Source organism: Erythranthe guttata, chromosome 14 (assembly GCF_056151865.1).
Source record: "Erythranthe guttata isolate IM_541 chromosome 14, IM_541, whole genome shotgun sequence".
In the NCBI taxonomy this organism is placed as follows: Eukaryota; Viridiplantae; Streptophyta; class Magnoliopsida; order Lamiales; family Phrymaceae; genus Erythranthe; species Erythranthe guttata.
Genome location: NC_142546.1, coordinates 25,968,121 through 25,982,741, shown reverse-complemented (window position 1 = coordinate 25,982,741; position 14,621 = coordinate 25,968,121). Strand labels below are relative to the sequence as shown.

The 14,621-nt window shown below is 30.8% G+C and overlaps 1 protein-coding gene, 1 long non-coding RNA gene and 1 pseudogene across 4 annotated transcripts; 2 read left to right on the top strand and 1 right to left on the bottom strand.

Moving 5' to 3' along the window:
• Positions 1 to 5,548: 5,548 nt before the first annotated feature.
• Positions 5,549 to 7,141, top strand: LOC105955321 (uncharacterized; annotated as a pseudogene).
• A 738-nt stretch (positions 7,142 to 7,879) lies between these two features.
• On the top strand, positions 7,880 to 11,212 carry LOC148765539 (uncharacterized). Of its 3 annotated transcripts, none has more exons than XR_016029608.1 (3): positions 7,880 to 8,773; positions 10,028 to 10,062; positions 10,159 to 11,212. It is a non-coding gene; the product is annotated as an uncharacterized LOC148765539 (long non-coding RNA). The 3 variants fall into 3 exon arrangements; XR_016029607.1 differs by having other exon boundaries at positions 9,976 to 10,062; XR_016029606.1 differs by lacking the exon at positions 7,880 to 8,773 and having other exon boundaries at positions 8,780 to 10,062.
• Positions 11,213 to 13,284: 2,072 nt separating this feature from the next.
• Positions 13,285 to 14,348, bottom strand: LOC148765538 (RNA demethylase ALKBH10B-like). Its single transcript, XM_088814473.1, has 5 exons — positions 14,239 to 14,348; positions 14,047 to 14,136; positions 13,838 to 13,953; positions 13,596 to 13,747; positions 13,285 to 13,517 (listed from the first exon to the last, which is right to left on the bottom strand). Exons 2-5 carry the CDS (start codon positions 14,066 to 14,068, stop codon positions 13,403 to 13,405), a joined length of 405 nt encoding a protein of 134 aa, XP_088670599.1. The 5' UTR covers positions 14,069 to 14,136; positions 14,239 to 14,348; the 3' UTR covers positions 13,285 to 13,402.
• Between the last annotated feature and the right edge of the window lie 273 nt (positions 14,349 to 14,621).

Below are 14,621 nucleotides of genomic sequence, written 5' to 3'. Positions count from 1 at the left end.
TTTAATTTATTCTTTTTTTTTTGACTAATTTTTTTGACCGGCATTAAATTTGTTTTCATCTTTTCTATAGGAATTTGCAGCTGCAATATATCGCACTTATTCAAGTACGCCACAATTGTTAGTTAAAGATTTTTGCGCTAAAATTGGCGTATTTGTGTTAATTTCAATCTTCTTATTATTTGTATCTGTTAAACGATTGTGTTGCTTTTGCAATTGTAATACCGGTCCAAATTATATATATAGAAATCTCATCAGATGAAGATGAGAATAAATTATACTCTGACAATCGTTGCCTACAAATAACGGATGCGGGATTTTAATCCATCTACAATGAAAATCAAAATGATGAAATGGGGAAGGCCACGAAATCATCGATCCAATTTCGTACGAAACCACGATGCAGAGTAATCCGACCATCATAAAGGATCAAGTTCGTATACGACATGAATGATGAGTACGATGATTGGTCGAATGAGGCACATATGTCAGACTCTGCAAGTGATCGCAAATATTATGATCGCAGTGACGAGGATTGCTCAAATGATTCAAATATGTCAGACTCTCTTAGTGATCGCAAAGATTCTGATGGCAGTGAATCGGATTAGCTTGATCGAAAAGATATTTATATTTTCTTAGATGTTTTTCTTTTCTCCTGTTTTTTGTTCTTTTAATTTCTTTCATTTTTATAATGTTCAAACTATTACTTTTGTAATACAATTATTGTAGATGAAGTATTCTATTATTTTATGCTTACATATTATTAGGATATATTTTCCGTCCAGATTTTTAGTTTTTTTCTCTCTTTTAATCAATTTCTGGAATTTATTTCTCATTTTGCATTAGATTGTTTGCTTAGTACTACTATGTATTAGTGGAGATGTAAAATTAAACCATAGTATAGTTTATGAGATTTTATGTAGAACTATAATATATCAAAAGATTGTTTCTTTTAATCAAATAATATTTTTTATATATTTTAAAATCAAACTATAGTATATGATTATGCATTAAAACATATTTTAATGATATATTTTAAATTAATTGTAGGGCTAATATTGTAAATCATCGGACTTTAATTATAAAACAATTTTTTAACATAAAAATGAGATTCCTAAATGATTAGTATTATAATTATAATTTATTTACTATATTATTAGTGATAATTATGAAACAACTTTTTTAACATAAAAATAATTATCCTAAACGATCAGTATTATAATTTATTTACTATATTATTAGTAAATGAAATAAGTATTATATGGCCAACTAACTAAGTTTTCTTAATAATATAGTATTAACTTGCTTGATCCCACGTCAATATATAAATTGAACATTATATATAACTTCCACGTTATATATATCTATAACCGATCACATTATATATAACCAATCACATCATATATAACTTCCAACTTACTTTTCAACTCATTCATTACAATGTATTAGTATTAATATTTCATATTTTCCTCCATTAATATCTCATTTTCAAACATCTTGCACATCAAGAGTTTCATATTGTTTAAATCTTTCATGGCAATGACTTTTCGTTTTCATCTCAACAGTTGCAAACTTATGTTTGTTGCACTATAAGTAGTCTACTACCAAATCTTTTTTTCCCCTGGTGAGTTAAAATAACGTTTCACCAATCCGTTGTTGGATCGAGCTTCTGCCGAATTTAATTAAAGGTCATTTGCGAATGTCTCATTGATTAATTCATGTTTTCTATACATTTATCCTGTAAATGCCTTTTTAAGTGTTATACAATATTAAACTTTGAATGTTGTGTAAATGTAACTGTGATTTAATATAACTAATTGTTTTTCTGTTGATTTTCATTTCATATTTTCATAGCTAATGGATTACTCACTACCTCCGAGACCAAGCCGTGGAAAAAAGAGAAGATATTCAACATTCACAATCGAAGATAGTACATTGAATGCATGGGTGCACACTTAATCAACAATGTGATATTTTAGGTAATTCTTCCACTGAATTCAATTACGGGTGATCATTCGCACCTATCTATTAACCATATATCTTTTGATTGTATATATATTGTACATTTTGTCTAATTATAAAAAAAAACTATCATTTTTATGAGTTTAAATTTATTATTTTAAAAAGGTGAGTGAAAGATATATTTTATTATTTTATGAGTTTAATTTAATTTTTAAAAATTTCATTATCCTCTGTAAGTTTTTAGTGGAGAGTTTTTTTCCTGTGGCTTGATGATTCGATATATGCAATATTGTATATTTTCTAAGTATATAAAAGTAGTAAACAAAAAAAAACTCCACGTGGCACATAGTAAGTGAAATCATATTTAAATTTAATTTAAATATTTATAATCAGAGAGTTCGCTTTTTATTTATTCTCTTTCATTCATTTTTTTATTATATATATTGATCAACCACTTCTGTATTTAAAGATTTGGAATTGGTTGAACATGCACAATCCAAAGCAAACAACACAAGTGATCAAAATATTCCACTAGGTATTCTATTTTGTTATATTACGACATTTTTATGCCTTTATATATGTATGTACACCGTAACGAATTTGTGTTCTAAACTTTCTTACTATTTTGACTAGCTGATATCGGAGAAATTGAGCAAGATGTATCTGACCATGAGGTACACGAAAACACAACTCTTTCAAATTCAGGTATATTTATAAGTATTGTACCCTACTTAATTATGAAAATATAAATTAATTTTTTTAATAAATTATTACCATTCATGTAAATATATTAATTAATATTAACCATGTCTTACAAGGTATCGAATATTGGGACATTGGTGATCCAATTTATGAATGCAATCACTGTGGGGCAATGATGTGGTATGACGAACGATTAAAGAAGCAAGTGATGAATACAACACAGCCAAAATTTTCTCTATGCTGTAATCAAGGAAAGATCCAACTCCCATTTCTTACGGATTGTCCACACATTCTACAAAATCTTTACTTCAAGCATGATGCAAGAAGTAAATTTTTTTTGGAGAACATTCGATCTTTCAATATGATGTTTTTGTTCACGTCTTTGGGAGGAAAAATTGATGCAACAATAAATCAAGGAAACGCACCACCCACTTTCATCATGTGCGGGGAGAACTACCACCGTATCGGAAGCTTAATTCCATATGAAGGATCAACGCCGAAATTTGCGCAGTTATATATTTACGATACCGAAAATAAAATATCAAACAAAATGCATGTCGTAAGATATACTATTAATCTTATCCATGTTATTAAAAGAGTTAATTTAAGTTACAATTTATCTGTTTATATGAGATCTTAACAAAATTTAATGTTGTATTCGTTATAGGATGGAACCAAGTTCGAATGAGTTATCGAATTCTATTGTTAATGATCTAAAGGATATGCTCGATCAGTACAATCCATATGCACAGTCTTACAGAATGGTTAGAGATAAAATTGAAAGTTCAGCATTCCATGAAGTCAAATTACGACTTTTAGGAAAGAGAGGTCACGATGCTAGAAGATACAATCTTCCTTCTGCATCTGAAGTAGCAGCTCTTATAGTTGGTGATTTTGATTATGCCGACGTTGAACGAGACATTATTGTGGAGACACAATCTGGACTACTCCGTCGTGTCTCTATTGTATCTCCAGCTTATCTTCCACTACAATATCCTTTATTGTTTCCACGTAGAGAAGATGGTTACAGAGATGATATTGCACTAAATGATAGGAGCAATTTAGTGTCTAATAAGAGACATAAAGTTTCAATGAGAGAATTCATGGCATTTCGAATTCAACAACGAACCGTTGAGAGCGGAACAATTTTAGGTTCCAAACGTCTATTCCTACAACTTGTGGTTGATTTTTTTAGCACACTTCGATCGGCCCGTTTAGCATATATTCGGATGCATCAGAAAGAGTTAAGGGCTGACATATACAAGGGACTTTCAGAAGCATATTTGAGAGGAGAAAATAATTTATCAAGAAAGGGGAAACGTGTCATATTACCAGCAACATTTATCAATGGAGCTCGCTATATGATACAAATTTACCAAGATGCGATGGCTATATGTCGATGGGCTGGATATCCTGATTTGTTTGTTACATTCACATGCAATCAGAATTGGATCGAGATAACAAGATTCCTCAAGGGTCAAGGTTTGAAACCTGAAGATAGACCGAATATTGTTTGTCGAGTTTTTAAAATCAAACTCGATCAGTTCATCAAGGAGATAAAACAAGGCAAAGTGTTTGGTAAAGTGAAATCAGATACTACATAAAAACTTTCTGAAACTTAAGATATCATTTACATAATATTTTGATCATATAAGTTTAATCTTAAAAATTATTTAATAACTTATTTCAATTATGCTAAACTTAATAACAGCTTATGTTAAATATAAAATTTATTTTGAATGATATACTTAATAAGTTAAATAATATTTAAATAATATTAGCCTCAAAAACAATATATTAACATAATATTACTATTATTACCTACATTTATTATAAGAATACCTAATTGTGCATATTTTCAAATTATGATTCTTTTACAAACTACTATACGTAAATATTATATCTCAAATCATTACACGAGCAAGATTTCATGCATTTACTTAATTATTTCGAATTTTCTATTTTGTATGCAGTCATGTACACAATAGAATTTCAGAAGCAAGGACTGCCACATGCTCATATACTTATCTTTTTACATCCTGACTACAAGTATCCAAATCCAGAAGATACTGACAAAATAATATCTGCTGAAATCCCTGATGAAAATGAAGATCCCGTGCTTTATAGTTCTGTTAGTTCTCTTATGATCCATGTGGTGTATTTAATCCAACTGCTTCATGCATTGAGGATGGGAAGTGTACGAGACACTTCCCCAAAAAATTCAATGATCGAACATCTAACGATAAAGACGACTATCCACTCTACAAGAGAAGGGATAATGGCAGGGTAGTTAGAAAAGGAAAAAAATGATGTTGATAATAGATTTGTGGTTCCTTATAATCCATATCTGATGAAAAGGTACAAGGCGCATATAAATGTTGAGTGGTGCAACCAATCAAGATCAATCAAGTATCTTTTCAAGTACATCAACAAAGGTCATGATCGTGTTACTGCAAGTTTTTTATGGAACCGAAGCAGAAAATTACGATGAGATTAAGATGTACTATGATTGTAGATACTTATCACCATAGGAAGCAGTGTGGATACTTAAGTGGTGAATTATATTATTTGAGAATCTTACTCAACATAATTAAAGGACCTTCTTCTTATACCGAGTTAAGAACCATCAATAATATTGCTTATCCTACATTTAGAGATTCTTGCTATGCATTTGGTATGTTAGATGATGATAAGGAGTACATAGATGGTATTGAAGAAGCCAGCCAATGGGGTTTTGCGAAGTTCCTACGAAATATGTTCACAACTTTATTATTGTCGAATCAAAATGACACGGCCTGAAAATGTTTGGGATAAAACATGGAATACTGCGCGTGCAAAGAACTTTACTCCAACGTGAAGGTAATTATTCATATATTTTGAATTATTTTATATATTAATTTATTAACATAATTTTTATTCTGTCTTTCATTTATTCTGCATCCATTGTGGCTAATTGAGAAAGAAAATTTTAATATCTTAAATTTGGAGCTTGATGAAGATAATTTGAAAAATTTTGCACTTATGAAAATTGAAAATAAGCAGCAGAGTAGTAATAAGAGTCTAGCTGATTTTCCAACAATGTCGTTCCCAAACATGTCGCATCTCCCACAAATTCAAAATAGACTTATCTATGATGAACTCAATTATGACAGAAGTGCATTGGTTGCGGAACATTTGGAGTTATTGTCAAGTCTCAATGACGAACAAAGGGTTATCTATGACAAAATAATTGCACGAGTAAATGAGAATTGTGGTGGTTTATTTTTCGTTTATGGTTACGGAGGTACTGGCAAGACATATATTTGGAGAACGCTTTCGGCTGCTTTAAGGTCAAAAGGTGAAAAAGTACTGACAGTCGCTTCAAGTGGAATAGCATCTTTACTCATCCCTAGTGGAAGAACAACACACTCGAGGTTTGCAATTCCTTTTAAGGTTCATGAAGAATCTACTTGCAACATTGCATGTGAGTCCCCTTTGGCGGAGTTGATAATGAAAGCAAAACTCATCATTTGGGATGAAGCTACGATGCTTCACAAGCATTGTTTTGAGGCCGTACATCAATCTTTGAAGGATATCCTAAGCCAGTCTGATCCTGAAAATGAGAATAAACCCTTTGGTGGCAAAATAGTTGTTTTTTGAGGTGATTTCAGACAAATTTTGCCTGTTGTGCCAAAGGGAACAAGACAACAAGTTGTGTCGGCGAGCATAAATTCGTCACATTTGTGACGGCATTGTGAAGTGTTAACATTAACAAAAAATATGAGACTTTCTTTAACAAGTTCCAATTGCGAGGAATTGAAAAATTTCTCAAATTGGGTGTTAAGTATAGGCGATGGTACTAATCGTGATGACAATGATGGAGTTATGGACATTGAAATACCTGATGATTTGCTCATAAAACCATTAGGTAACCATTTAGCTTCTATTGCTGAAGAAACTTACCCAAATTTGCTCGCTAATATAATGGATTCTGAATACAAATGAAATTGTTGATAAGGTTAACGATTACATGCTGTCTTTGGTTCCGAAAGATGAAAAAGTCTATCTTAGTTTCGATAGTCCATGTACGGAAAATGAGAGTATCGACTCACATCATGACATTCATACTCCAGATTTTTTGAATATATAACATCTTCAGGTCTGCCAATTAAACCACGAATTAAAGTTGAAGAAAGGTGTTCCTGTTATGTTGTTGAGTAATATAGACCAGTCCAAGGGGTTGTGTAATGGTACAAGATTGACCATTACTCGGTTGGGAAATCGCGTTCTGGAAGCAAAAATAATATCATGCTCTAATGTCGGACAAAAAGTCTTCATTCCAAGATTGTCGTTAACACCGTTAGACAATAGAATTTCGTTTCACTTTCAGAGGAGCCAATTTTCCATCGTTCTTTCCTTCGCTATGACAATAAATAAAAGCCAAGGTCAATCTCTCCAAAATGTTGGTCTATATCTTGAAAAGCCTATTTTCTCCCACTGACAACTTTACGTAGCTATTTCGAGGGTTACGAGTCGAAAATGTTTGAAGATACTTATAGTTGACAAAGAAGGAAATACTTCAAAAAATACAACAAACGTTGTTTATAAAGAAGTATTTCAAAATTTAAGGTAATTTTGTTTTACAGTTTTTCACATTTCTTCTTACGTAAACCTTATATTCAACTATGTATAATGCATTCTTATTGTTTTGCAGAGTGTGAACATGCAATATCATTAAAATGAATGTATTGACTCTCAATTCGAATTGTCACACAATATCAAAGGTAATTGTTTTTTTTTTTTTTTCGTATTTTTATGTTCAATATTTTTTTTTAATTATTTTTACTCATATATGTTGCTATGGGAATTGTTAACCTGCAATTAATGTCTTCGGTACCAGTGAAGTGCAGACATTTTCTGAACGGTTAATTTGTTTTTATTTTTTTTATTCAGAGATTTTTAAGTGTAAAAAAAAGCAAATGTGCATTCTATTTATGACAATTTGTAGTTTATTACTCTGATTTAATAACTGTGCTATAGTAGTATGGTGATATGGTGGTATGATTAAATTGAAATATGTAACCCCGTGCAACGCACGGGTTCGGTTACTAGTCTTTATATATAAAAGAAAAATTTTACTCGAAACCCTAATTCCATTTTAATAAAATATTTGTAACCCTAGGGTTATTTTCGGTAAATAAATATAAATTAGTTTCTAACTTCTTGCTTCCGTTTTCTTTTTGCGCGACAGTTTTTTCTTTCCTTTTTATTTGTCGTATTTTTCCCTTCTCCATTTTTAGAATTAGTTTTGGAGTAGTTTATTTTATGTTTTTTTTCCCTGGGCGGTTTTCCTTTGATTCCCACGTTGTTACAACTCTTCAAATCCACCAGTCTCTCCAATCCCAATTTATCTTTCCGATCTTAGTATTTTGAGTGAATCAAATCAAAACTTGTGTCACAAAAGTCTCCTAAATGTTTTGTGCAAATCGATGTATTTTTTGTTGCGTTTGTGTGTACGAATTGCACGTTGATACCCTGGGCTCTTCCAATAATTCAAGAAGCCCCAGTGCTTTTGTATTTTTCCGAATGAATCTGTAGTTCACATTATTGATTGTATTTGTTTTAATGTTTGAGGGGGAGTGTATTTGCATGTTTAGTGTGGTTTGGGTTAAATATGTTTAGTGTGGTTTGGGTTAAATGTGGGTGAATTTGAGATGAATAATTGATGTATTTTGGTTTTTCAGATCTTTTTCTTCTTAATAACGAAAACATTTTGCGACATTGTGGGTACATTGTTTTCACATAATGTATATAGTTCAAATAGACATTTGAATTCTGAGCTTGGTTTTGTATTACAGATCAATCCTTTTACTTTCTTTGTATGCAGAACAAGATATTATATGTTGATTCTGGTGAAGATTGAAGAGCATACTTGATATTAACTTCTTATTTCGATCTAAAAGAAAATGAATGTTATTTATATATTGTATCAGAACAATTTCATAGTATTTATGGTGATATATTTGAATCCCATTTTCCATTTTGGGAACCAATGGGAATTTATGGTGTGTTTTTTTGGCTCTTTTTCAGGTCCATTGGAGGAGGATGCCAATGATTGTGTTATTGTATTACGGTAAACTTACTTATGATTGTCATTTTTTTACAAAATAGCTCGCTAAGTTCTTAGAGTTCGTTCTCATCTTCGTTTTTTTTTCAAAAAATCCCATGCCAAGCGTTCTGAAGCCTAAAATCATGCTTAACAATTTTTTATTTTCTGTTGAATTTTTCTTTATACTTTGTTGTTGTTTGCAACAGCAAATATGTGTTTTTTTTTTTTCCCGTAGATCGGTTTTTAGAGAGGTCGTATTATGTTTATATCTAACATGCATGTTACTTTCATAAGTCTAAGTTCTTTATCGTCCTCGTGTTCGTTTGAAAAATATGACAATAAAAGCGTTTCAAAGGCAAAAAAACGTGTTCAACATTGTATCCACTTCTTCTCTCCTGCTTCTCTCCTTTTTGCACGGCTGAATTTCTCAGTCAAATATCTAAATATGTTTATTTTGATAGTGGTAGGAAAGTGTGTTGTTTCGGTTTGTGTTCCATTTATCAACCCTGTTTATTGCTTTTGCAAGAAACATGTATTTTGTCTGGGTTTGTTGGTTAAATTTTTGAATTTGTTAATTGTTCAAGTTGAACGAATGTTTGTTGTTTCTGTTTGTATTTCATTTTTTAAGGCGTTTTTTCTTTTGCAATAAACCAGTATTTCACGTGAGTTTTTTTTGCTAAATAATATCTAAATTTCTTTATTTCAATGCTGGAATGCTTTTTTCTTTTTATTTTTTTCCTTTTTTTCCTTTTTTTTTTAAAAAATCTTATAAGTTCTCTGAATGCTAAATTATTTATGTTTGTGTAAAAAGCTGTTTTTTACTTCACATGCTTACACTACAATTTGATTCGATTATTCTGATGCGAAATAAAAAAAATGTTTATCTAATAATGTTATTATGTTTTTTGTTCCGGAATAATGTTATTCTGAATGTTGTTGTCTGAATGTCATTATGATTTTTGTTCCGCAAAACTCCAATTGCCTTTATCATAAGGGACTGGGATAGTTTCTTAGTTCTGGCTTCAAGATTTGTTGCAACTTTGATTAAGTATATATTTTGTTTGAGTCTTGATAATCCTTTTTCATTCTCACGTTCGAGGAAGATAATGCTTATCAAAACCGTCTAGAGAAAACTTCTCATATTTAACACGTGTTTCTTCTCCTTCTCACGTTGTTCTTACTTTGTCTCATGACTAAAACAAATCTCCTCAATATTTGTATTCCAGGTTTTTCATATAATCATTGTGTTTGATTTTTATTCTTCCTATGTATGTCCAGGAATTGGATATTACATGCAAAGTGTTGTGAGCAAGGTTCGTGGTCCAGTGTTTGGGATATAATTTAGTACTCTCATCATGATTATTCCTGCTCATGTTTACGATTTTTGCTGTTACGTTGTTTCCTTACAGGTTACATGAACAAAAAGCAGCACCATAACATTTTTCTTATGATTTCGATGGTTACTACAAAGTTTCACCGCGTTTTCTCTCTCAGAAATTTGTTCACACATCTCTAAAATTTTCATAGTTTAGCCAATTTTTTTGCTATCTTCCAGGTTTGTCAAAACGAGGAGCAATTTCATAACATAATTCTCAGCACGTTGCATTCATGATGGTATTTTTCATCTACATTATTTTTTTGTCCAGCATATTGTTTTTGTTTTTGTTTTTGTTTTAAGTTTAGTTGTTTTTGGAATCTAGCGAATTTGGTTTCACTTTCTTTGCTCTTTTCTGGAAACAAAATTGCCGGAATGTATTTTCTTTGATGTTTTGTTCGAGTTTGTGTGTTTTAAAATGATGTTGTGCTGGTTTGGTCCGGAATAATGTTTGCAGCTAAGTGTTTTATTCTTTTCCAAAAATATTTTGGTGGATATGTGATAGTATGAACCTCTTTATTTGCAATTTTGTTCGGGTTTGCGTTATTATGTTTTTTTCACAAAATATAAATGGAGATGTGATACTACCAAAACAATTACCGCAACATCTAAGCAGTTCTTGGATGTGTTACTACTTTTTGTTGTTCTTTAAGAAAAGAGAAAAAAATGCGATTACGTCATATTAGGGACATCTTTCCGTTGTTGGTCTGTTTGTTCGGGTTTCAGATTTTTTGTTGTCAAGTGTTTTGTTTTTCACCACTTCCTGTACCCAAAAAGAAATGCATTTTTTCAGTTTATGTAAGGTATTTTATCAACTAAAACCGAGTTGTTACACTTTCATTTATGTTATATAGGCAAAACTTTAGTGCTATTTATGAAAGAATATATTATTTACTGTAAAAAAAAGTAAAAGGTTTTGTTTCTTGATAGATGTTGCAACTACCCATGTATTGGAGCTTTTGTTATGTTGTTCATATGGTATGTCACAGAATCCTCTTTTGTTTTGGCTTATGCAATTAGAATTGATAATAATGAGTATGCCTCCCTCCTTTGTTTCTTTATTTTTTATTATTTTTTTTAAAAGAAGTTCATCTATGATTGATTCATGATGCTTTATTTCAATATCTTGACTACATTTATTACACGAGTTGGTTATGAAACTTCAAATTTGTATCCGGTATTGCAAATTTTATTAACATTTTTTGGTGAAAATCATCCTCATTTTTGTTTTCGCTACTATGTACGTTCTTGCTGCATTTTATTTTGTTTTGCAACTTCCAATGTATCTGCGATAGCGAACTTACATAGCAGTTTTTTTGTTTTTTTTTGATTGAAAATCATCATACTGCTCATATTAATTTTTGATATTCTACATCCTTTAAAAATGTATTTCACTTGATTCTGTTAATTTTTTTCTTATTTGATCAAATATCGGAATAATGTTCTTTAGTTCCATCTATTTGTAGAAACAAAATTATTTGATTACGTAGTAGAATTTTTTTGTAAATACATGTGTTTTTAGTTTTAAGCCATATAGTAGTTTGTTTACTTTTAGTAATTTGAATAGTGGTGCATGGATGTTCTCGCCTAAGTCTTAATTGTACTGCTCATTAATTTTTAATTATTTTATTTAGATTACCCAACATAATTATTTTCGAATTTATTTATTAGATATTTGTGCACATGCAAATATATTTTATGTGGATTATTTATATAGCACAATACAACAGAATAACAGTTGTTGTTATTGTTTCTGGGAAATTACAGTTTCTATATTATAAACATTTTTAACGACTACACGAATCCACGGCCTCTTATATTATATTATTATGTACGTAAAATATAACAAACGCAGCGTGTCCCAAAAATCGTATCAATTCTCATTTTATCCATGCAAAGTTGTAACATTGTTTTTACGATTTTGTAACTATTTTTTAAATTATTATAACATTTTTTCGAACAGATAAATTATTATAACAATTAAATTCAATATTTGTGGCATAAATAAATATAAACTTCGAAACACAACTAAGTGCAAAGCTCTGATTCGTTAAACAGTGAAATATTCAAACAGGTTGCGATAAGTACAAATAAACAATTGTCTTCAAACAGTTTTGCAAGTAGAATATTTCAAGATGATTCTATACTGGAAATAATTATCATTAGGGAGCTAGATTTTTTTTACATACTTATATTTAAGTATTCTTAAGCATCGGTAATGTGTGAAAAATTAAAAATAATTTTCAAGATGTCTTCTTGCATTCCTAATTTTTTTTAGGCTAACAATTTTTCCTCTTCTGCGACCAAGTTTTGGAACTTATATATATTGTGCTTCATATTCGTTTGTTCGCGAAAAACAAAATTTATAATAATTTTAGTTTTTTTAAGCTATCACTATAATTTAAATTTCACAATTTTTTTTTAATATTATGTAATACCTTTTATTTTTCTATACTTCAATAATTATTCTCATTCGTTTGCGAATGCTACCCCGTGCAACGCACGGGGATAATTACTAGTTCTAGTTAAAATTGCAATTACAAAATTTTACAAGGGCAAATCGGGCATAGCGAGATCCAACCCGTTTCTTGTTGGGGCGATTCGGAGGCGTTTGTGATTTTAATATTTTATCACATTGCAACTGTTGATTAGGCTGGTTAAACTAGAGTGAAGATGAGGTTGGCGTCCGTTTATTTGTCTATAAATCCCTAAGTTCACGTTCTTCATAGGAAAAGCTTGCAACCAAAAACAACTTAATAACATTAAAACAATTTTTTTGGAGAAAAATCGAAATCCAACAATTGTGATTCACTAAATCACATATTATTCATTTACAAAAATAAGTTGAAATATTAAAAAAAATTAATACGATTCGAGTAACAGTTGATCACCAAAACGATCATACCTAAAAATTTAAAACATAGTCAAATAATTTGGTTAGTTAGTGAAGATTAAACATTTCGAAAAGTTTTTTTAGCATTTTTAAATACATGGAGTTATATGTTAGTAGGCATATTATTCCTCCAAATAGATGCTGCAATCTGATCTCCAATATGTTGATTACTTTTTGAGCTAACACAGAAGCAGCATTCCAATTTCAAAAGGTCAAAATATAAGCAGAAACAAATCAATCAATGGTAAAAAAAAAGCATCTAATTCACATCTAAAATATCCAACCAGAGTTTCCAATTTTCCGAAAATAGTACTTTCCACATTCAACTAAATGATGTTCATTAGTAAAGTTTGCTAAAAACAAACCTAGTTTGCACTTTGCATCATCATTCATTCTTTGAATGGACTTGGAAGAAATTGATCGTCACCCGTTTGTTCGGAGACGAGCAAATAGCTTGCATAATTGACGTCGCCGCTTCTTTCTTCATGACTACAATGGAGCTGAGAAAAGAGATTTTTGAATTAGATAAGATTGTATACATATGATTTATTGATAGTTAATGCATGCAATGCACATACCCTTTTTTCAGAGAAAGCCTCAAGGATCCTCGATAATCTCCTAAACCATTATATTGCATCTCGTCACCCAAACTCATTATTGATTCCGAAAGGATAGCAGTGAAAATAGGGTCCACGTGAGGTGGTTTGACAAAAATCTTCGAGCTTTCTAACTACAAAATCGCAAACGAGTTTTTTCATATATATATTCTTCAATGTGAACCAAAAAAAAAATGGGCAGTTTATGGAAGGGAGGGAAATACCTCATCGAAGAAGAAAATTCTACACCCATTCGGTGTCCTATTTTTCGGAATGATATTATGCTCCATAACTTGCTTTATTAGACCTTGAAGAAAAGCCGGGATTGGCTCAATATGCCCTGTAAAAAAAATTATGGGCACAAGCAGCACAATTATTATATGCAGAATTATTATATGCAGAATTTATATACACATAGTACAAAAAAATATACTTGTCGGGATCTGTTCAAACATGGGAACCCCGAGCTGAATAAACTCTATTTTGTGATGTGTCTGTCGATTAAATGAAACGAAGGTCTCTCCTGAAATGAATCGACACTAGAGTTTAATCTTTAAACAAAAAACAAAAAAAAAACGAATATCAAACAAGGAAAACTTGTTTTACATAAAAGCATCACGATTACCTAAGAGTTCGCCCTTTTGGCCGGCCACTCGGAATTCATTGACCAATTGATTCAATGTAGATAATGAATCACCTTGCAACACTTTTTCGTATAACGTGAGAACGTTATCAACATCCTGCAATTCATAATTTACCTATCAATGATCACACTCACATCTATTCTTAATGTAATAAGTCACATCTATATTTATAAATAATAGAATAGAGTCGACGAATACTAAAATTTCTCTATACAAACAATCAAGAAAAGCACTTGCCACTGTCTTCTTTGGTAAAAACTGTTCGTCCTGAACTTGCTCAGACCCTGCACAAATTGCATAAATTATATTAAAAATGAATTAATCCCAACCTGTAATATAATAATAACACCTTGCTTCCTTCCCC

Bases quoted from the DNA above. Each gene is read 5' to 3' on its own strand.
- LOC148765538 (XM_088814473.1), bottom strand. From the start codon at position 14,068: ATGTTTGAACAGATCCCGACAA. The intron at 13,954-14,046 runs GTATATTTTTTT...TTTTTTTTACAG, and splicing joins GTTTGAACAGATCCCGACAA to GGCATATTGAGCCAATCCCG. The intron at 13,748-13,837 runs GTATTTCCCTCC...GCGATTTTGTAG, and splicing joins GAATTTTCTTCTTCGATGAG to TTAGAAAGCTCGAAGATTTT.